General features: G+C 36.8%; 2 protein-coding genes across 5 annotated transcripts in view; one reads left to right on the forward strand and one right to left on the reverse strand.

The window, feature by feature from the left end:
- Positions 1-11,900, reverse strand: part of ASPA (aspartoacylase) — a 30,152-nt gene extending 18,252 nt beyond the window's left edge. For both annotated transcript variants that reach the window (XM_008568861.1, XM_008568869.1), the window contains exons 1-3: positions 11,500-11,900; positions 7,749-7,944; positions 6,142-6,235 (exon numbers count right to left, since the gene is read on the reverse strand). In XM_008568861.1, the coding sequence (XP_008567083.1) occupies positions 6,142-6,235; positions 7,749-7,944; positions 11,500-11,735 (526 nt within the window). In that variant the 5' untranslated portion in view covers positions 11,736-11,900. The remainder of the gene's footprint in view (positions 1-6,141; positions 6,236-7,748; positions 7,945-11,499) is intronic.
- Positions 11,901-17,323: 5,423 nt separating this feature from the next.
- Positions 17,324-21,662, forward strand: part of SPATA22 (spermatogenesis associated 22) — a 38,127-nt gene continuing 33,788 nt past the window's right edge. Inside the window, exons 1-3 of one of the 3 annotated variants that reach the window (XM_008568901.1) lie at positions 17,324-17,439; positions 19,194-19,322; positions 21,547-21,607. In XM_008568901.1, coding sequence (XP_008567123.1) covers positions 17,397-17,439; positions 19,194-19,322; positions 21,547-21,607 — 233 coding nt within the window. In that variant the 5' untranslated portion in view covers positions 17,324-17,396. The remainder of the gene's footprint in view (positions 17,440-19,193; positions 19,323-21,546; positions 21,608-21,662) is intronic. The other 2 variants (XM_008568887.1, XM_008568894.1) reach the window with 2 other exon arrangements.

Genomic DNA, 21,662 nt, shown 5'->3' on the forward strand with positions numbered 1-21,662 from the left:
TAGTGCAATGATTTTAATTTTCTGTAGAAAAAAAATTTGTATTCATTTTTTCTAATCCAATAAAACTATGTCTGTTCTACCAAATCTACTTCCCCAAGCATCCATCCTTACATCTACAAACTATTCTTTCTCTAAATCACTTATATATCCCTTCCCTTCTGCTCAAGTCTCCCACAAAATCATCCCTCCAATCATTACCTTTTCCATTTATCAAACCATTTACCAAGTACAATACCATCTGCTTCATTCTCTTCTATGCAATTCATGCACATTATTTTACAACTATGCTATTTTCACCCACCTCTGTACTTCCTCACTCATGAAATCTTAATATATTCTCTTTCATCTTCATTATTTATTTGTTATGCTTAGCTTTCTTGTATATATGTATGGACATATATTTTTAAGTATATGGTATCATAAGTGTGGCAGGTATGTACCTAGGCATAAATGATTTATACAAATGTGTAAAAAAGTGTGTTCATGAATATGTCTGTGTGTGTATTGTAGAAGACATTGTTGTTTGCCTACCCCAAATCCATTCCACCTTCCTGCTTTCTAAAAGAATCCTGATTTGGTTGAGTGTCCAGTCTTCAAGAAAGGTAAAATTTTCTACAGCTCAAGAGTAAATGTTGAATAGTTTAAATCAATCACAGTAATCCCATTACCCTAGTGATTGACTTAAGAATGGATGTATGACCCAGTTCTGACTAAGGGACCATAAACACAAAGTGTGTAGGGGAGTTCCTGAGAGTTCCCTTTCTTCCAGTAGATAGTGTCATGTTGGCATATGATGCTTGGAACTACAGTAGACATCTTGCAGCCATATGGGTAGCTAAAGACACACTGAAGATGGTAGGCCAGAAAGGTAAAAGAACCTAGTACCTCATGATGTTGTTGAACTAATATGTAAAATCATAAATTTATCTTATTGTTTAAGCTATTTGGAGTTACCTGCAGCCAAAAGCACTCTTTGAGGGGGATGGACAGTGTAGTGTGGGCAGTTCTATGTGGAGGGAGAGGAGTTATGGACTGATAGGAGTGGGTGCTTGACCCAGAAGATCCAGTTACTACACTTGATCTTAGCCAAAAGGACGAGAAGCGATGAAGAAGATCCAGTTACTGAAGTTTTGTTTTCTGATTGTGAGTGGAGGATAATAAGTAGGGTGGCCATATGAGGGATCTTCAAAAAGTTCATGGAAATAGGTATTATGAGAAAACTATGCATGAATTTCAAAATTTCTTTGCACTAAAAAAAGCCATACTAACTTGTTATAACATGTCTGAACAGGATCTAGTTTGAGCTACTAAGAAGGATAGGACATCAATTTAAAAAGAGCCCTGATAAGAACAACATAAATTCTGCTAAAATTGAAACAAGAACAAACACCAAATTTATGCTGAAGCTTGGGTGAAAGAATGGTGAAATCATTGATTCTTTACAAAAAGTTCATGTAAACAATGCCTCAAATAAGCCAGCAGTTTACAAATGGATAAATTGTTTTAAGAAAAGATGAGATGATGTTGAAGATGAAGCTCACAGCAGCAGACCATCCACAGCAATTTTCAAGGAAAAAAATTAATCTTGTTCATGCTTTAATTTAAAAGGAGCAACAATTAATAGCAGAAACAATAGCCAACACCATAGACATCTCAATTGCTTCAGCTTACACAATTCGGACTGAAAAATTATAGTTGAGTAAACTTTCCACTCAATGGGCGCCAAAACTGTTACACCCATATCAACTGTAGAAAAGCAGAGTTTTCAATGGAAATTTTAAACTAGTGGGATCAAGATTCTGAAACATGTCTTCAAGGAATTGTAACAGGAGATAAAACATGGCTTTACCATACCATCCTGAAGACAAAGCACAATCAAAGCAATGGCTACCAAGAGGTGAAATTGGACCAGTCAAAACAAAAGCAGACTGGTCAAGAGTAAAGGTTATGGCAACAGTGTTTTTTGGGATGCTCAAGGCATTCTGTTTGTTGACCTTCTGGAAGGCCAAAGAATGATAACATCTGCTTATTATGTGAATATTTTGAGAATATTAGCCAAAGCTTTAGCAGAAAAGTGTTTGGGAAAGCTTCCCCAGAGAATCCTTCTCCACCGTGGCAATGCTCCTGCTCATTCTTCTCATCAAACAAGGACAATTTTGTCAGAGTTTTGATGAGAAATCATTAGGCCTTCCCCTGCAGTCTTGATTTGGATTGTTTTGACTTCTTTTTGTTTCCTAATCTTTAAAAAATCTTTAAAGGGCACCAATTTTTTTTTTTCAGTTAATAATTAGAAAGACTGCATTGACATGGTTAAATTCCCAGGATGCTCAGTTCTTTAGGGATGGACTAAATGGCTTGTATTATCACTTACAAAAGTGTCTTGAACTTGATGGTTCTTATGATGAGAAATAAAGCTTATGGATTCTTATTTTTATTATTTTTATCTTTTATAATTCCATTTTCCACAAAGTTTTTGAAGTTCCCATGTATTTTCCAAACCAAAAATGAACTTTGACACAATATCTCATATCCAAGCAGAATATTTAAATTTGTAGGACATGGCCATGGCATGGTCAGGAGTGGAGCTGAAGGTGTAACAGTCATAATAATCACTTTTCTGAGTCTCATGAGACCATGGTCGATCTAGGAAAGTTATCAGAAGATTGTGTTCAGTCGCTCTTCTGTGTGTGTGTATGAATGATCATGAGGCTGGCTACAGCAAAGTGCTCCTTTGTGGGATAAAGTTTACCTAGAATGATCTTGTCACATTTCAGCTGCCTTTGTAATAGAATGCAAAGGTGGTTCTTGTAGGTGGCTAGTAGAAGTTAAAGCATATTTGTATGGGGCAATTGTCTTAGTTATATTATAAAATGTTGACTGGGGAAGAATGTCTCTTTGATTTTGATCTCAAGTGGTTTTTTTTTGTTTCTCAGTGAGTGGATGGTATAAAAGTATTCCAAATAAAATAGCAAAGTTGGAAGGAGAACATAAAATATTCCTAACTTTAAAAAATACACTTAATACTCTCTCATATTAAAATGTTTTAAAGGTTTGGCTTTATTTGTAAGGGCCAAACATATCAGCAGATATTTGGCTAAGAGCAGCATTGCCCATAAATATTATAGATCAAGATTGATCTTTCAAAGTTTGGAAGCCTTATGCTTTCACATGGTGTCACAGAGAGATGGGATTTCTATCTCTCATCATTAAGCCTTTGGTTTGTTTCAGTAAGTACCTATATTTGGATATTTAGCTTTCTCTAATGGATACCTTAATTATGCACCAAAAATATCAATATTTGAATAACCAGGATAATTTTTTATTTTCACTTGCTTATATTGTTTGCCAACTTGCTTTTTTTTTTTTTTTTTTTTTTTTTTTTTTTAGAGAGAAAAATGTGCAGTTCTCTTTTAAGACTAAACAAGGGAGAAAAGTTTTAATATGTCTTCCTCTATAGTTATGTTTCTGTGAAACCCTTTTCCTAACTCTCTTCAAAAAAATTAGTATTTCCTAAAATAAAAAAAAAAAGAAAAAGAAAAAAGAAAAACAGGTATATTCAAGGGTCCAATTTCTGGGTTGCATATAAAGAATGAGATAAAGTATAAAACTTTTAGTGTTAAATTTTATTTTATTATTTATTTATTTATTTTTGTCTTTTTTTGTGTCCGGCAATGGATGGCAACCCTCAGTGTCGTGCCCGCACTGGACCGGGACCGGCAACGGGATCGCAACACTCAGTGTCGCGCCCGCACCTCGCTCAGCCAGTGAGCGGGAACCGGTCTGTATGTGGGATCCGAACCCTCGGCGGGAGCACCACTGCGCTCCCAAGCGGCGCACTGTAGCAGTGCGCCACCGGGCCGGCCACCAACTTGCTTTTAAATTAAATTATTCTTGGTCAAACCATCTGAGAGTTAACAAAAAAGATTTTAATTGTGATAGCAATTTTGTTTGTAGTATAGTCTGGAAATAATTAATCATGCTAATAGGCCACTTAGGAAAGAGAATGGAATATAGGAAAAAGAGAATGTCTGTCTGAGAAGGTATACGAGAGTGTGCCTGCTGAAAGTTACCAGAAGGTATAGATGAATTCACAGCCCAATAATTGACAGGGAAAACAAGTGAATGGATAACAGTTTATGAGAGAGACTACTGCAAAGCAGGTGCTATGAGGGGTGCTGGGAGAAGATTCTCCATAGATCTTTTGCATTTCTATATGTCTTGGGAGCAAGACACTGACTACTTCTGCACCTGACTACTTTTGTTCCAAATTCTCTCTTCCAGGATGCTTGTATAGTGAATGGCCTTGGAAGATAGGGATGGTATCTTCCTTGGAGCAAAAGGCAAGCATACTTACGTCCCATAATAAAAAATTTAAGTTCCCTCAGCTCAGTGTTTTCTCTCTTAGAATGTAACACTGGCATGTATAGCTGTCATCTGGCCTATTCACATCACCCTGTGGGAACTGGGGCTCAGGGAATGGTGCAAAAATGCTGAAACTCTGCTACTACTACTGTTAATAGTAATCAATTCTTTGTCTGTTTCCCAGGAGTCTGTGTTTTCTACCAGCATCCACCAAACAGTGGCAGGCTAACCTGCTAGCTTGTAAGTAGAGTAAAATATCAGACCCTTTCCAGTTCTTGATAAAGTCAGGGCCAGAAAACAGCGTGGAGTAGATCACTGGGACCATATGCATTTTAGAGAAACAGATACCCACGGCCTGTGGAATCCAATCAAATCTGACCACTTGGGATAAGCTCATAAATGTACATGGTACCAAGTTAGATAACTTGTATCTTATATATGATCATAGTCATAGGAACTGTGTGGCAAAGAATGGATATGTTTGTATGGGTCTGTGTGGGATATGTGTGATTAAAACTGATTGATAAACATTTATAAGTTTGAATTGTTTACTCATTGGTAATTTCAGCTAATATTTATTAAATATACATTAGTATTATTCTCTTCAGAAGGGGGTAGGGAACAGAGACTGCTAAGATAAATGGAGAATACAGTGTAGCAGGGATGACATGTAACAAATCAGGGTTTTGAGGCCTTTTTACATGATATTCCTATTTCCTCAAAGTGTTATCTGGTGCAGCCCTCATCCTCAGATAACACTTCGAGGAAATTAATTAATTTTTAAATTATATTTTATAAAAGTGTTGCTCTGTAGCAGATTGGAAATAAACAATGGCCTTTCACCACAGATAATTTTGAAGCACTGCTCTAGAATACTGTTGACAGCTCCCAATTTTTCCCTTCTTTCCCTCAAACATACACATGCATTTTGTGCTTGGTCACTTCCTCCCTGCTCCTCAGATCTCAGTATAGATATCACTTTATTTGGGCCTTCTGTGACCCTTTAAGACTGGGTCAGGTACCTTTCCTCTGGGCTGCTGTCATCCTCTGTAATTACCCCTCCGTAGCATTTATTACTCTGTGCAGTGATTACCTGGCTACTTATCTGTCTTCTCATCGAATACTAAGCTCTTCGAGGGTAGACTGTATATCTCACTTGTTGATATAAGCCCAGTACCCAGCACAGTGTTGATCTCTAGTAAGCACACAATAAATGTCTTTTTTTTTTTTTTGTCTTTTTGTCTTTTTCTGTGTCTGGCAACGGATCGCAACCCTCAGTGTTGCCCCCTTACCGGACCGGGGACCGGCAACGGGTTGCAACCCTCGGTGTTGCTCCCGTGCCTCGCTCAGCCAGTGAGCGGGAACCGGTCTTATGTGGGATCCGAACCCTCGGGCGGGAGCGCCGCTGCGCTTCCCAAGCAGCGCACTTATCCAGTGCGCCACCGGGCCGGCCCCAATAAATGTCTTTTTAATGTACAAATTTTTGGAATAATTAATTCTGTGGAGTGTGGTTAGGAAAGGTTCCACAGGAGGTGGCATTTGAACTGAATCTTGAGGATGAGAATTCTTCCAGAGTAATTTGAAGGCCAAGTATTATATCAAAGGAAACAACATGAACAAAACCAGAAAGCTGCTCAATGAAATTGAGGAAATTTGATATAGTTAGAGCCTGCCTCAGGTTAATTTGCTTATTGCTTGACTATTATAAGTAAAAACAATTTTTTCAGAGTTTCTGCTGGTACATTTTATTCAGTTATGGCAATAAGAAATATGACTTACCAACAGGATGTTTGGCTATAGAACGACTGGTTGCATATTTGAGGGAAGGATGCTCAATAAGATAAACATAGCACGGTAATGGAGCCAAAGAAGCCTGAAAGAATTTAAAACATCTTTCTTACTATGTAAAGACCATATGTTTTGTTCTCTGTGTTGCTACAGTGTCAATAATGCCTTCAATATGTTTTACTTCTCCAACTAAGATTACTAAAACAGCTTTATTACACAGTCTAAAACCCAATATATAATATTATTATAGCTTTGAAAACATACAAATGAATTCCATAGAAAATTGAATTACACATAGCTTTCTGGGTAAAGTGTACATTAAACAATTCTCCAGGACCATGATCAAAGAATATAAAATACCTTTTTCTTCTGAATGAATTTAAGTATTTTTGTTCTTATCACTGGTTACACTTAATATTTAGCTTAGTATCAGTCTATTAAAGAATTCTGTTTCTACAGCCCTGTGGTCCAGGTCTCTACAGATGTTAGGTGATTCCCTCTCCTTCCTCTTTTCTGAATGAGAATTTGAGACAGGCCTCTTGGTTTTGATAACTGAATATCAGCCATGCTGCTTCTGTACCTGGCAGTCACTTCTCTTCAATGAGCAATAAAGAAGAGCTGCAGTATGACCCTCTGTCAGAATCACTATCTAGTTATTGTCAAAAACTCAAGGGAAACAAAAGTAATAATTAACCTTTACTATCTGCTAAGTGTTATGCTAAATGCTTTAAGTACTTTATCTCATTTAAGGCTTTTAGTAGCCATATGGGGTAGTGTTATTATTATGTTAATTTGATAAAATGAGGAAAGCAAGGTTTTGGGAGTTGAGTATCTTGTCTAAGGTTAGTGAATGAGAAATCCAGATTTGAACCTAGGTTCTCCTGGCCACCTCGGTCAAACTCTTCTTACTAACTCAGACTAGCCCTCAAGAAGAAAGGCTTTCCATTAAACAGAAATAAGCATACAATTCATTATTTGTGTTTTCGCTTAGTTGTTATTTTCTAGCAATTTTTCTCTAGCTATAGGCACTGGATTGCTGAATTTTTCATCTTGTAGCTTTCTGAGCTTTAAAATGTTTAGCTATATGATGTACTGTAAGATAGAATGTGTGTTGGGGTATCTGAATCAAGTGGGGAAGAGGGCAGGATTAAAGGCAGCAAATCTTTTTTTTTAATCATTGGACTTTAGTCAACATTAAATGACTATTTCTTCCTAAACCCTGTAATTGAGATACTAAAACCATACCATTTAAATTTTTGATATTAATTTTACTTGTTTTTGCCAAATAACCCACAATTTGGTGTCTGTCTGGATAAAATCTGTAATTTTGTACACACAAGAATCTACAAGTGCTTTATTATTTTACTCATTGTATTTATCATTTTACTTATTTCCTTTCCTTTTCTTCTGCCTGTCACCACTGCCTTTGTATTCTGGTACTGCTCTACCCCAATGCCCCAAGACTGGCTGTCAAATACTCGTAGATTCCATTTCTCTTGGACCCTCCCTCCTTTCCCTTTTCTGTTTGTTTCACATCTATAATTGACTTAAAAGTACAGGTCCTGTGCTAACTTACAAATTAATAACATTGACATTACCTTAATATAATGAAACATCTGAATTAAAAAGTCATTCCTGGAATCTTCAAGAATAAGAGTGCACCCCATTTTAGAAGTAGTGTTGTGAAGGTCAAAAATAATGTCATAGGAATCTTCACTATCTTTTGGACCAAATAAATGATTTATTTCTTGAGCCCTTCTCACTTCATATGGCAAATCCTCTGACATTTTTTTGCTGTTATTAGCAGAAAGAAAAAGATAAACAACATCTGTGGCTAAGATAACATAAATATACAGTAAGAACACAGTGTGCGAAGAACCAGTTGTCAAACCTTTAATATGAAAAATCTGTGAAGGAAGTGGAAACATATCTGGAACCTTTATAAATGAAAAATTACATTTTTCCTCCATTTGATTCCATATAACTAATGTTACCTTGGTATGCTTGCAAAATAACACCTCATTTATATGGCTGGTCACAGATAGGGCATTTCAAACAGAATTTGTCATTCGACTTCCACTTTGAACAAAATTTATTAATTAATTTAATAAACAGTCTCCAGTAGTGATGGTGCACTGGATTGTTTATTATGGGGCTAGACCATCAAATGCAGCCCCCCTGTCCCCACCCCCTGCCTCTATAGCTAATTCTAGAGCACAAAAATAGCCAAATTTAGGTTCTCACAAAATCCAATTGGGAATTCTTAACTGAGGTCCAGGAGCCACTAGTGGTCCAGGTAGAAGGTTTACAGGCTCTTGTCTGTAAACGTTGTCCCTGGACACTTTGAGTTCTCTTGTCTGCAAACTCTCCAAGAATGCAAAATTTTGCAGGTACATGCATATATGTATTTTTCTGGGATGAAAATTACTAGTTTTTATTATATTCTTGAATGGGTCTCTGTCTGTCCTCTTCCCACCAAAGGTTAGGATGCATTTTTTTCTTGCTGTACATAATGGTTTAACTTTATTTTTCCTCATTAAACCACTCAACCACATTTTCCTATAATTCTATCTATTTCTATTTCCTGGATATTTTTGCTAGTATCTTCAAGGGACCTATTGTTTGCACCTTAGTAATTCCTGCCTGGAATGCAGTCAAGAAGGTGGAGTATCCATTTTGCAACTATGAGACAAAAATGGTAAGGACAAATCTGCCTGCTGTGAATAGTGCAGGGGTAAGGCAGAAGGAGCCTGTGCTGTTGATGACATCATAGAGCCACTGCACCAGCCCTGGTCTGCCTACAAGAAACCCTTATTTGTTTAAGCCATTATTCTCAGGTTTCTATTATGCAACCAAACACAACTCCTAATGGATATACATACAATCAGCCCTTCATATTGTGGGTTTCACATCCCTGAATTCAACCAACTGTGGAGCAAAAATATGCAGAAAAAAAATTGTGCCTGTACTGAACATGTACAGATTCTTTTCCTTGTCATTTTCCCCTAAACAATACAGTATAACAACTATTTACACAGCATTTATATTGTATTAGGTAGTATAAGTAGTCTAGAGATGATTTAAATTATATGGGAGGATGTACACAGGTTATATAAATACTATGCATTTTATATCAGCAACTTGAATATCCACAGAGTTTGGTATCCCAGGGAGGTCCTGGGATAGGAAGTGGCAATTCCCTGCAGGTACTGAGGGATGGCTATATACATATTTTAAAAGTTAATTCCTGAAATATTCCATGAGGTTGCCCTCAACCTATTTGCTCATACAACATTCTACCCCATTTGAATGAATGGTACCACTACCCTTCTGGTTGCTTAGAGTCAAGGCTTGAAGTTTTAAAAGATAATGGACACTTTGAGTTCTCATGCTTGGAGTCCAAGTCCCATTAGAAGAGCCCCAAGGTATGAGGCTGAAATATAGGCAAGGGCAAGATCTTGAAAGGCATTATTGGCTATACTAAGTTGCTCAGATCTATTCTAAATAGGAGATTTGAAAGAATTTTTAGCAGGGGAGAGACATGATAAGATTTGCATGTTAGCATGATCCCTATGGCTACCATATGGAGAAAGGATGGCAGGAAGGATTGGAGTAAGGCTGGGTGCAGAGAGATACTTTAGGAGGCTATTTAACTGTCCACAGAACAAATAAACTATAGTGAAAATGGAGAGGAATACTGGATTTGTGAAGTACTGTACTTGCAAGGAATAACTGGGAAGACTTAATGACCCACTAGACGTAGGGTACAAAGAACTAAGAAGGTTCTGAGATGTTTTCCATAGGGGATTTGGTGGGTAATGGTGCCATCACTGAGAAGAGAATTACAGAAAAGGAACAGATTTGGGAGAGGGAGGAGAGAAGAAGTTAATTAGTTACCTGCCTCATAATTTTCATAACAACCCTTAGAGAGAACTGCCTAGTGTCTAAATAGTGTGAAGGGTAAGAAGCAGAAAGTGAATTTAATTTAAAAGCTATGCTCCCATGGAAATGCATACTATTGGGTGGTCATAATAAGAAAAGTCACCACAGTCCATTTCTGAGTTATTTGGGAAGCTAATATGCTGACTAAAATTCAATAAATTCTTACTTGTAATATAAGAGTTAATTGCTATTTTAGGCTAATAGATAAACATTAATTGTGTTGACATAATCTCAGTCATGAAGATAAGGCATTTCTGAAATTAAAATTTATTCTAGTAAAAATATGATTTGATACACAAAGTATGACTACTGTGTAATTGCCTGGGAAACTATCTATTCTGTAGTGAGGCATGTTTGTAGTCAGATCCGTTTTTGGATCTGCAGTGAGAGTAAACCAAAGGAATTCTCTAAGCTTGAATTAGCATTTATCAGAGAACAAGAACATAAAGCAATGCAGTTAGTTCCTCCTGTGGGTATCTTATATGTTAGCTAGTAGTCTACCAACTCCTTGAGGGTAAGAAACCATCTCATACAGAGCTTTGTACTTCCATAGTACCTGGCACAGTGCTCTAAAAATAGGTGTTTAATAATATTTTCAGGTAAATGAAAAAAGGAAGTGGCAAAAAGCAAATCCTTAGAGGCTTATATATCTACAATGTTGGCTACTATAATATAAACAAATTAATAAAGACCTACCTAGAGAATTATGATTGCATACATTGTATGCAATGTATTCCAAATCAGCTGTAATTTAAAAATTTAAATTCAGAAAATTCAGGTGAAGTGTCTTTATCTGTCATTATCCTCATCTATGGCAATCCACCACTGAAGGTAAGTACATCGGTTCCTCAGATCACAGAGAGGTCTAATGTTTACAGGTGATGGGCATTTATTCAACAAATATTAATTGCATTCAACAAATATTAATTGAAACATCACATTTTTCTTAACTAGAACTTTATGTATTACCATAAACATAGCTGCATGAAAACAGTGAATTACCTAGAAATCTAACAAATATGTAAGCAAACATAGTTCCCAAACACTAATGTAATGCAAAGGATTATTAGATCTGCTTCTATAAAGATATGCTGTAAAAATAAAAACCTTTCTTATTTATTGTCTCAGTCTGTATAGAATACCTTTAAAAAGAGAAATCAGTTAAGAATAGTCTGGAGCGTAAAAAAGTTTATAAAAGAGCATATGAATGCCCAGTTTAGGTAACTGTGAAATTCACAATTTAAGCTTTTAAGCAGTATGCTTAAAAGTGAAAGTGATCTTATTCACTACAGTGACTAAGAGTATGAACATGAATATTTATCGTATACATACATATATGTGTTCTCTCTCAACATCTACCACTTTTCACACAAATACATTCGCACACAATATAAAACATAGTCTTACCCAAGATTTTCAAGGTCAAAAACACGATTCAAGTCACAGTCAATGTATCTTGTACACTTCTTCACTGCTCTTGGGTTGGTAATAAATGGTTTTACTTCCAGCCCTGTTCTCTGAATCTCAGCGCCATTCTCTAGCCAGTGCTTAACTAGAAATACTCCTGTTAACTCATTCCCATGAGTTCCTCCAAAGATAGCAACCTTTTTTATAGGTTCTTCAGCAACGTGACAAGAAGTCATTTTGCCAAGTAGTTTTATCTGATTTCTGCAATTTAGAAGAAAGGAGATCAAAGAAAACTAAATTTCTTAAGAAAAGTTTAGAAATTTAAATCTAAATGACACTTTAACCAAAGTGCAAAGTACAGAGTTCTCTTCAGTGGAGTATATTTTAATTTTCTGTTACAAGTTCTGAGCCCTGTTTATTATACGGACACTCCCTTCTTTAGCCCTGCCCTTTACCATATTTGGATTAAAACATGCAAAGATCAACTAGAGATACAGCTGTTTACTTTAACTTCTAACTCCCTCAGATGGTCAGTAGATCTAAATACAATAAAAAATCATCATCTCATACTAATTCAAAAATTCTGTTTTCCTTTCAGATAGATTGTCATCTAAAGGTGCTTTTATGATGTTTGTAATAATAAAAGTAGTTTATACAATTCTAATCCTCCAAAATATAAAAAATAAGTGTCCCTTAATATGCATGTTATTATTCAATATTTATATTTCCACTGGCATTCAAAAACATTTTTTCTCTGAAATGATTTCAAGCAGTTTTTATGATCTGAGGGCATTTGAACCTCATCTCTGTAAAACAGATAAAAAGGCAGATCCTCAGAGACCTCCCTCTTCTTGAACCAGCACCCTTTCTTTCAGAATGCTTTCTCATAGTCAGACATAAGCACCAAAATCAATGATTCCTGGGACTTAAAAAGCTACTATGAAATATCCTTTGATTTTTTTCTCATGGAGTTTTTGGTAATTCTGTGTCAACTGCCTTAGGAATCTTCCTCTCTCTCTCTCTCTTTTTTTTTTCCCCTTAATACTAAATGAAAAGCAACTGTTAGCAATTTTTGAGTCTTTGTAATGCCTGAAAATGTCTTGGGACACACTGTATATTCTAACCACTTCATATGCAATTACACTTCATATAAGTTTAGCTTACCGGCAGCAGAGACTCTCTATTGGAAATTGCTATTCAAAAGGGGGGGTCTCAATAGGGGAAACCATCCAGGATACTAACATGATTGCATCCCTTTGGAGAAACGACTCTGAGCCAAATCTGATTTGATTTCATGCTTGATCTCCCAGAAAGTCAAATATGTCAGATTGTTTTATAGTGCTACAACAGCAGTAATTCATTACAATTGAAGACTAGTTTCATTTATAATGTTCTCCGTATGTTAGCTCAGGTTATTCATACATCTACTTTGTAAGATAGGGTGGGTAAGGTATTGACAACCCTTTGTCAGGGATAAAGGAAAGAGAGGTTAAGTAACCTGATTAAGGTTCCATAGCTACCTAGGAGAAAACTAGACCTGGAACCCATGTTTCTGATTGTAAATCCAGTGTTTTTCATAGGACAGTAGGGTGCCTCTCTTATTTTTGGTCTTCTCTAAAGTTCTAACTTTGCTTTTTCAGAATTCATGTAAACAACCACTACAGTGTGCTCAGAAGATAAATAGGCATACAAACAAAATACATGATGGAAATACAAAGTATGAATGCTTCATAAAATTTAATAAACTAATTCCGATATACTTCTTTTAAGAAATTATAATGAAGAAATAAGAAAGCAAAATAACAAAATCTAAATTCACATCTTAAAATTACTGTTCTAATCTAAGAAAAAGCCCCTTTAGCCTTTAATTTCCTACCCACGTCAATGTATACCAAACACTTGAGACAGTGTAGAGATGATAAAAACACACATAAATGTAAATAGATGATAGTTGTGTTGTTTCATTTATTTGGTTTTAACAATGGTAACTATGGTGAATTATTAACACTCGACTATGTTTTGTTTCTTTTCTGCTGATTTGTAGTTTGTTCTGTCCTTTGCCCTAGTCTCTCTGGAAATGCTGCTTCAGTTATTTGCTTGTAGCTGGCACGAATGACTTGCACTTTGAGGCTTGTTTTATGGAATTTTAACAGATCAGCACTTTGAAGCACAGTTCTCATTTATAAATAAAATTTCTTTTACATGTCAAAATAAATAATTTTCTTGAGAGTTAATGAATTGCAGTAATTGTTTCATACTTACCTTGTTTATTGCATACAGAGCTTGTCTTCTGTGGAATGCTTTATTAGAAAAAAAGGAGAGCAACAGAGGCTTTTCATACCCTTATACCAAGTTAACTTCCAAAAGACTTTTAACTCCCTGTTTCCCAAAGCACAGTTGACTTTTCGGCCCCATAAAAACAATAATTTTTATTAGTCTAGTTCTATTTTGAGAGTTCAGAGAACCGATCGTAAACAAAGTAAAACCTTTTGTGGTTGTTCCTATCTCACTATCAGGTTGAATATTTAATGTTTTGAAGTACTTAAAAGGGTAAGGCTAATAAATTCCAGTACTATAAATGTTTTGTGGGGATGAAGGTGCCTGATTTATTAACAAAATGACATGGTTTACAATAAATGGAGAGCAAAATTTTACTTCATAGTTATGGCCGTCCAACAGATGTATGCTGGAAATTTTGTAGAAGACAAAAATAAGGTAGGGTTGCTACCCAAATAGTATGATTGGAGAATAAAGAGGATCTTCTTTCTAATAATATGCATAAAGTGTCTTGAACATAATGTGGTTGTCCAGCAGTCATCCAATCAAACTATTCTCACTACTTTAATTTTCCCCTTCCCCCATGGCCCAACTTTCCAGATGGAAATAAAGAAATGATAACCAGAACAAGAAAAAGGTGGAATAGATAAGATTATAAACTACTAGCAAAGATTCCATATTGCTCTTGCCTGCATTCCTTACAGATGTACCACAGGACACTGCTCATAGTGGGCTTAAAGTTATTTATTGTTGTTTTTTATGAGAAATCTATTTTTTGAGGTTGGGTGGGTGTTGTATACCTATCTATGTATATATCAGGTCAAAATCTTCCCTGAAGCTTCAATTTATTTTGTAGGTAAGTCTCATCTCCCAAACCATGATGAATAACAAGTCTTTACACACATTTTATTGTTTGAAGTCTTCTTTCGAAATTAAAAGATGACCCTATTCCTTCAAAGCGTATTCCTTATCCTGGCATTCAGGGTCTGCTATTATCTGGTCTCAATCTACCTCTAATCCTCTAATCTTATCTCCTAACATTCTTCTTTATTTGACTTAATCATCAAATAAACTACTAATATGTTTTACTATCTCGTAGTCTTAAGCCTTTACTAACAACCTTCTCTCCATCTCAGAGACCTCTCCACCTTTTCCCTTCACCTATATCTCAGCCTTCAACTGGCATGAAGTTGTGGTAACAATAAAAGGTGGTCTTTGAACTCAGACAGAAGTAGAATTATAATACCCAAAGTAAGTGCCCAATAAATCACAGCTACTGTTATTAAATAAGGGCTAACACTTATTGAGCCCTTATTGCGGGCCATGATTGTTCACTTTCTCTTTCAGTATTTTTAAGGCAATTGAATAAATATTGTTATTGCCATTTTTAGGAGGAAGGAAATGTAAGTCTAGAGGGGGTAAGTAGCTTGCCCAAGGTCACAGGGCCAGGAATCTACAGTCTACCCAGCAGGAAGCCTGGATCTCAAAGCTCGGGAGGGTCGTTGCACCTTTCTGCCTGTGGTGCAGAATGTCTCCGGGCTCATGTGCTCTTTCCCTCCCCTGAGCTCCCACAGCCCTGGCCCTGCCTTCCTGACTGTTCTCTGCCTTGCATGGCTGTCATCTAAACCCAGGCCTCGGCTCTCTCACAAGCCTCCTGGAGACTCTAATTCCCTGACTGATGGATCCGACTCAGAAATTCAGCCAGCTCAAACGACATCTATGACTTGGTTTTGTGGCTTTCGAGTCATTCTCTGGGAACACTCCACGTTGCCACCAGCATTTTACAAACTGATGTCTAGAACCTAAGAAATGGCAATCGGGTGTGCTGAGTAAGTAGGGCGCACAAATTTCTGCCGAAGCTGGGGCAGAGGCTGGCTGGACAGGGGATCTGCCACTGCCCCCCTCCGGTGACCAGGACAGGCTCCTTCCCTCTCTGGGCAAAACTCAACAGAGACAGAGCCGTCCCTGTGCCTTGCGCTCACAGTGTGAGACCGCAAGGAGCGGAGCGTTAAAATCATCGTTCCTGGCTGAGAGAGGTAAGGAACAAGCGACTACCCCACTGCACCCACACGCCGTCTGGCCTCTGCGCCTGCGCCATCAGCGGCGCGGGTCGGGGTGCGCCTGCGCGGGTTTGACGTGCGCCTGCGCACAGCCTGACTTCCCGCACTTTTTCCGGAGGCAGAAAGGTCGGTTGGCGACGGTTGACTGAGGCGAGGGAAACTGAGGGCTAAAGTTGTGCGTCGTGTTGGTAGGAGGGCCGGGAAGGGAAAGAGCGTGCGTTGACCCTAGTTATCAAGCTACCCCCAATCCCTGGTGGGTCAGGAGAGGTTATTGGAAGAGAACATGATCCCCAACTGGAGCTTCACTCCCCGGCCCTGCACGAGGGGCCAAAATAGGCCTTCTTGGCCTCCATTAGAGGAGGCAGTTTTGGGGGGCTCTTTTTGGGGTTTTCTAATGCCACCTGGGTCTAACTGGAAAGCTGGGGTGGGAGGTAACTCAGGGTCCGTTCCCTCAGGGCCAGTGGTCTGGGAGGGGGCGGGAGATGCCGCAGTTAAAAAAAAAATTATTCTGTTTGCATGATACTCAGAAACGTAGTAGCCCTTGTAATCCCCCCTAGGTTTAAGATGTGAGTCGCGTTGGTATTTCTGTGTTGAGAAAAAGTGGCATAGCCTCTGTTTTGGTTCCAGGAATGGCACCAAGCATATTTCTAAAGGGCTTAAGAAATCCAGCTTCAAGCCCAAGATTTGGAAACAAAGTAGAGGCAATGCCATGTTTCCCAGTTTATTTTTACAAGTGATGATTAGAAATTAATATTTACCTCAGCCTGATTTACGTTATTACTTAGTAGTATTCTTGTCTGTCTGTCTCACTGGGTAGTGAATTTGGAGCAGAAATTATCTTATTTAGGTTTGTATCTTACCTTTTCATGCAATGGGCGAGTGTTTGTTGAATTAAATTGGGATTGAAATATATTAGGAGGCTAAACATGGAAAAATTACAACAGAAATTCTGTTGTGAAAGAAAAAAACAAAGAAAAAACTAGTTTTGCTTGTTGAAGTTGTAGAAACTGAGTGGAAACTTGTCATAATTATTCTGGATATTAAGTGAGTACTTAGTCTTTGGTATTATTTAACTGCACAGTGCCTTAAAGTGGGACACAGCGTGTTCTCACATGGCTAGTTCAATAGAGTATGTTTCTTCCCTGGACTTGTCTACGTATGTTTTCCAATGCTGTGGTCCATTTTCCTCTTTATACATCTGGTTCAGAAGTGTTCTCAGTGTGTGTCCTTCATTCTGAAATAAATTACATAGACTGAAAATTCACTTACATTTAGAAGCAAGGTTATAGTTGCCCTAATCATAACTTATTTTGAAGAGAGTTGGAAAAACAGGTTATGTTGTAAAGTTTGCTCAGAAAGCAAAGGACTCTAAAGTGGTTATTTACATAATCAGGTCTGAAAGTAGTTTTAAACCATTTTGGTAATTACTAGGCTGAGAATTTGATTTTGTTGTTGATACAATATGTTGCAAATTTCTTTCTTTGAAGGTTTAATCAAACAACTTCATATTGTAAATTTGGAACGCTAAAGGAAAAATTATAGACGTCGATATTGAAGGAAATGAAGAGAAACCTAAGTGAAAATTCAACTCGGAGTACAGCAGGTATTGAACAACGTTATTTTAGAATTATCTTTATTTTGAATATGCCATATAAAGCTCATATAGTTTAAAGATGGACCATTTTGGAAGAAACTTTTAAAAAGGTTGAACATTTAGTCTAGGTCCAAGGAAGTGAAATAACTTACTCAAGGCAAAAAATTTATTGGCAGAGGTGGAAGTAAAATCACACTTTCCTAAATTTACTCTGATATTCTTTCTAGAAATCCTATGTGCTTGAGTTGTTCTGTGCTTTTAAGCTGAAAATAAACAGATCTGTTTGTGTTTGTTACCTGTCTCTCTAACAGTTTTTTTTTTTTTTTTTTTACCATTTCTGCTTTCCTAATTCATTAGTATAAGGACAGAGGACAAGAGTGATAAGAACCGGGGGGAATGATGATGATTGTACGATGAATATAATACTAACTATTATTTATGGTGGATGTACTGTGTTCCAGACATTTAATTATATATATTAATTCCTTTAATCCTTACATCAACCCTGTGAGGTAGGTTATTATTTTCATCCATTTTCCAGATGAGAAATCAAGGCACAAAGAGATTAAGTAATCTATGAAGTGGCAGAACTAGGATTTGAACCTAGGAATCTGGCTGTGCAGTCCATGCTCTTAATTATGTTATCCTGCCTCTCTTTCAGTATATGTCATATTGGCCCAAAGAGTTTAAGGAAGTTGCCCAAATTTATACTCTGAAGTTGTAATTCAAACCTACTTTGAAGTCATAATTCAAAACCAGGCAGTCTGGATGGACTCCAGAGCCCACGTACTTCTCCCAGGCTTTCATCAGAGTTTTCACAGAGTCTGTGCTCTCCTTTAGTACAAGTAATGAAGGACCAGCCAGAGAATGGTGTAGTGGCAAGAGATCTGAATTGAGATTTAGGAAGCTTGGGTCTTATCTAGGTTCTTCCACTGACTTGCTATATAGCAGTGGGCAAGCTTTTTGTAACTCTTCTTCCTCTCAGTTCCCTTCTAAGTTTTAAAGTTTATACATTATGACTTTTGGCCTGCCGTGAAATCCTAGATCTGCCAATTCTAGATCTCCAATTCTAGAGGATTTAGAGGTAGTATTTCTTCTCATTGGGATTGAATATTATCACTCTCTAAGGCATTTAAAAAATGATCCACAGAGTATATTATTACAGACACCTGGGGTGCTTGTTAAAATTGCAGACTTTAGGGTTCCAGGCCAAATATATTGAAATAAAATCTATGCGAGTAGGATCTAGGAACCCGTACATTAAAAAATGCCAGACAAATCTTAATCAGACTAAACTTTGAGGACAATGGCCCTAACTGGTGTGTTACTACCTACAGTCCAAAGAGTGGTTAGTGTTTGGAAAGCATACTTCAAAGTTTTGTTCTTCCTCACCTCTATTGTACTTCGAAGGTCTCCCCCAGTACATATGGTAATAAGCAAGCACAGAAAGGACATAAGGAAAGTAAAAAGTGGATTTGGAAAGGGTTGGGGAATGATGGGGAGGAGATGGGAATTTCTTCTAAACAAGGGAAATTAAAGCAGTGTTAAAGTAGAATAAGATAGGACTTTTAGACAAATGAGGCTATTCAGGATCTTAAAGGGAATGTAAAAATCAGTCCAAGGATGTAGAAATATACCTATAATAATTGTATTAACTTATAGAAGTAAACATTCAAATTGTGTATTATATCCTAGTAATTATTCTATAACTACATCTGCTTGTTTGCCTCTTCTGTACTAATTTATTGGTACATTCAATTTAGGCTGTTTGCCTGTACCATTGTTCAATCAGAAAAAGAGGAACCGACAGCCATTAACTTCTAATCCACTTAAAAATGATCCAGGTATCAGTACTGCTTCTGACAGTTATGATTTCCCTCCTCTACCAACAGGTAAGAAAACGAGTAAAGTGAAAATTTTCAGGAAATAAGCACTAGGATTATAGAAAATTACCACTTCAATTTTATTATTATGAAAATGGAAAGTTTATTTTTTTCTTTTTTCCACTATCCAAATATAGAGATTACTTGGCTCTTTCTAAACATTCCAGTTTAGGAGTTTGAGTTTCCTTGTCAACAAGGGTGGCTTAGCATTTAAATGGAGTGTCTTAGATCTGGAGCTTTTGTTCTAATGAAGTAAACCTACATTATAAGATTTTTTCTTTTTTTTCTTTTTAAAAACACATATGGAGATTGTGACATATACATTAGGTGGTAAAGAACAGAAAAACCTGAGTTGCCCCAGGAACAATGATGAGTGTGCATGGAAACACAGGAAAAAACAGAAAAAAGAAAATAGACTTTAGAACGCAGAAGCCCAGAAATTTCTGGTGTTTGGCCCTATTCCTTTTCCTTCTCTTACGGCATTTTTGCCTTTCTTCATTTGTTGGCTTTTTACTCTCTGCTGTGGTCTGAATATGTCCCCTCCCCATTCATATGTTGAAACATAATCACCATTGTGATAGCATTAAGATGTGGTGGCCTTTAGGGAGTGATTAATTTATGAATGGCATTAGTGACTTTATAAAAGAGGTGCGAGGTAGCTGTTTGCTCCTTTCCGTTGTGTGAACACATAGGAAGAGGCACTATCTGTGAAGCAGAGAATGAGCCCTCCCTAGACACTGAATCTGTTGGCTCCTTGATTTTATACTTCCTGGCCTCCAGAACTGTGAGAAATAAATTTCTATTATTTATAAATTACCCAGTATAAGGTACTTTGGTATAGCAGCCCAAATGGACTAAGATACTCTCTTATCCAGTTGGCTTCTTTATAGTTCAGCACATGAACTAAGTTGCCCTTGCTGGGAGTTTCCATAACCTTTTAGTTTTAGTTCTCAGAGATCATTAGTAGACTGTTCTTTGTATCTCTTGATTCAAATTGAAGAGACAGAGTGCCTCTTGTTCAGCTCATCTTTTAACTGAGGCGACTAAAATACTCGCTTTATGGTTAGGACTCTCACTTCTGAAGCTGCTAGCTGTGGTGGTGAGTGCTGGGAGGTCTTAATGTTTGCTAACTTTCAACTTCCCTCTGCAAGAAGGCATGGGCAGGCAGACATTCTGAAATATACTTGGTATATGCTGGTTATACACATTTTCATTTTAGGGGCACACTTAAAATCATTAATAAGATCTTATTAGAATTTAAAAATATCTTTTTATATAACAATAGTTGTGTTGTTAATTTCATCCAGCATGCTCCTATATATCTTAATATTCTTCTAATTCTGTAATTTTTTTGTTTTCTTCTACATTTGAGGAATTTGAGGTAAGAAGTTGATATTATTACCACTTTCATAGATAAAAAATCAGAAATACACATAGATATGCACAAGTGGGCATTTGTCTAGTCATATTCCACCATCTAAAATATTCTTCACCATTTAAAGTATTTTTATAAGTAGTATGAATGTTGACCTTGAAATGTAACAACAGTTTGAACCACTCCATAAGGAAATGTCCATCCTCCTGAAATACTGAACTCTCCAAACTCTGACCGTGATTACTGTTTGTCAGAGACAGAATAAAATTCTTATACTGGGTAAGAGGACTATATCACTGTTTTTCAAATTTTTGTCTTGATCCATTAGTTGGGAAGAACACAACCAACCTTTAAAAAAAGAAATAGAGGATAATAGAGTAGAGCAGAATAGAACAGCATCGCACATAGTGAGGATAAGATTTGATGGTAAAATTTTATGTTCTTCCCCCCTCTTTCTCTGTCTCTTCCTTTTTCTCTCCCGCCACCACCACCATGCATATATATGCTCTAGGTTGTGATGTATTTTTTGCTGTGGGATCGAAGACATTTAAGAAACATTGGATTAGACTGAATTCATGTTACAAAGTACAGGATACTATGCAAAGATTGTTTGTGGAAAAGATACAGATTAAACCACTGTTTTTGCTTAAAATACAGAGAGAAGGGAAGACATCTATAAAAATTAATCAGGCAGGCTATGTGACAAATTCTATAACAAAGTGTTATTGAAGAGCAAGTCTTTATCTTCAAGTTTTGTCCTTCACGTTTTTAAACCTCCCAAATTAAATAAGTATGAAGTAATTATTTTGAAAAATACTGCCTATCTTACTTTTATCTATGTTACTTATATCTTTTGAGATTGGGCCTGGGAAGCTGTGAATCCTGAGTTTGCTCCTTTAACGAAAACAATGAACACAGGGTATGTGGAAAAATATAAACCAATGGATGTGTGTTTGTTACTGACTTATGTTATT

This window comes from Galeopterus variegatus, unplaced genomic scaffold (assembly GCF_000696425.1).
Source record: "Galeopterus variegatus unplaced genomic scaffold, G_variegatus-3.0.2 Scaffold25, whole genome shotgun sequence".
Classification (NCBI taxonomy): domain Eukaryota; kingdom Metazoa; phylum Chordata; class Mammalia; order Dermoptera; family Cynocephalidae; genus Galeopterus; species Galeopterus variegatus.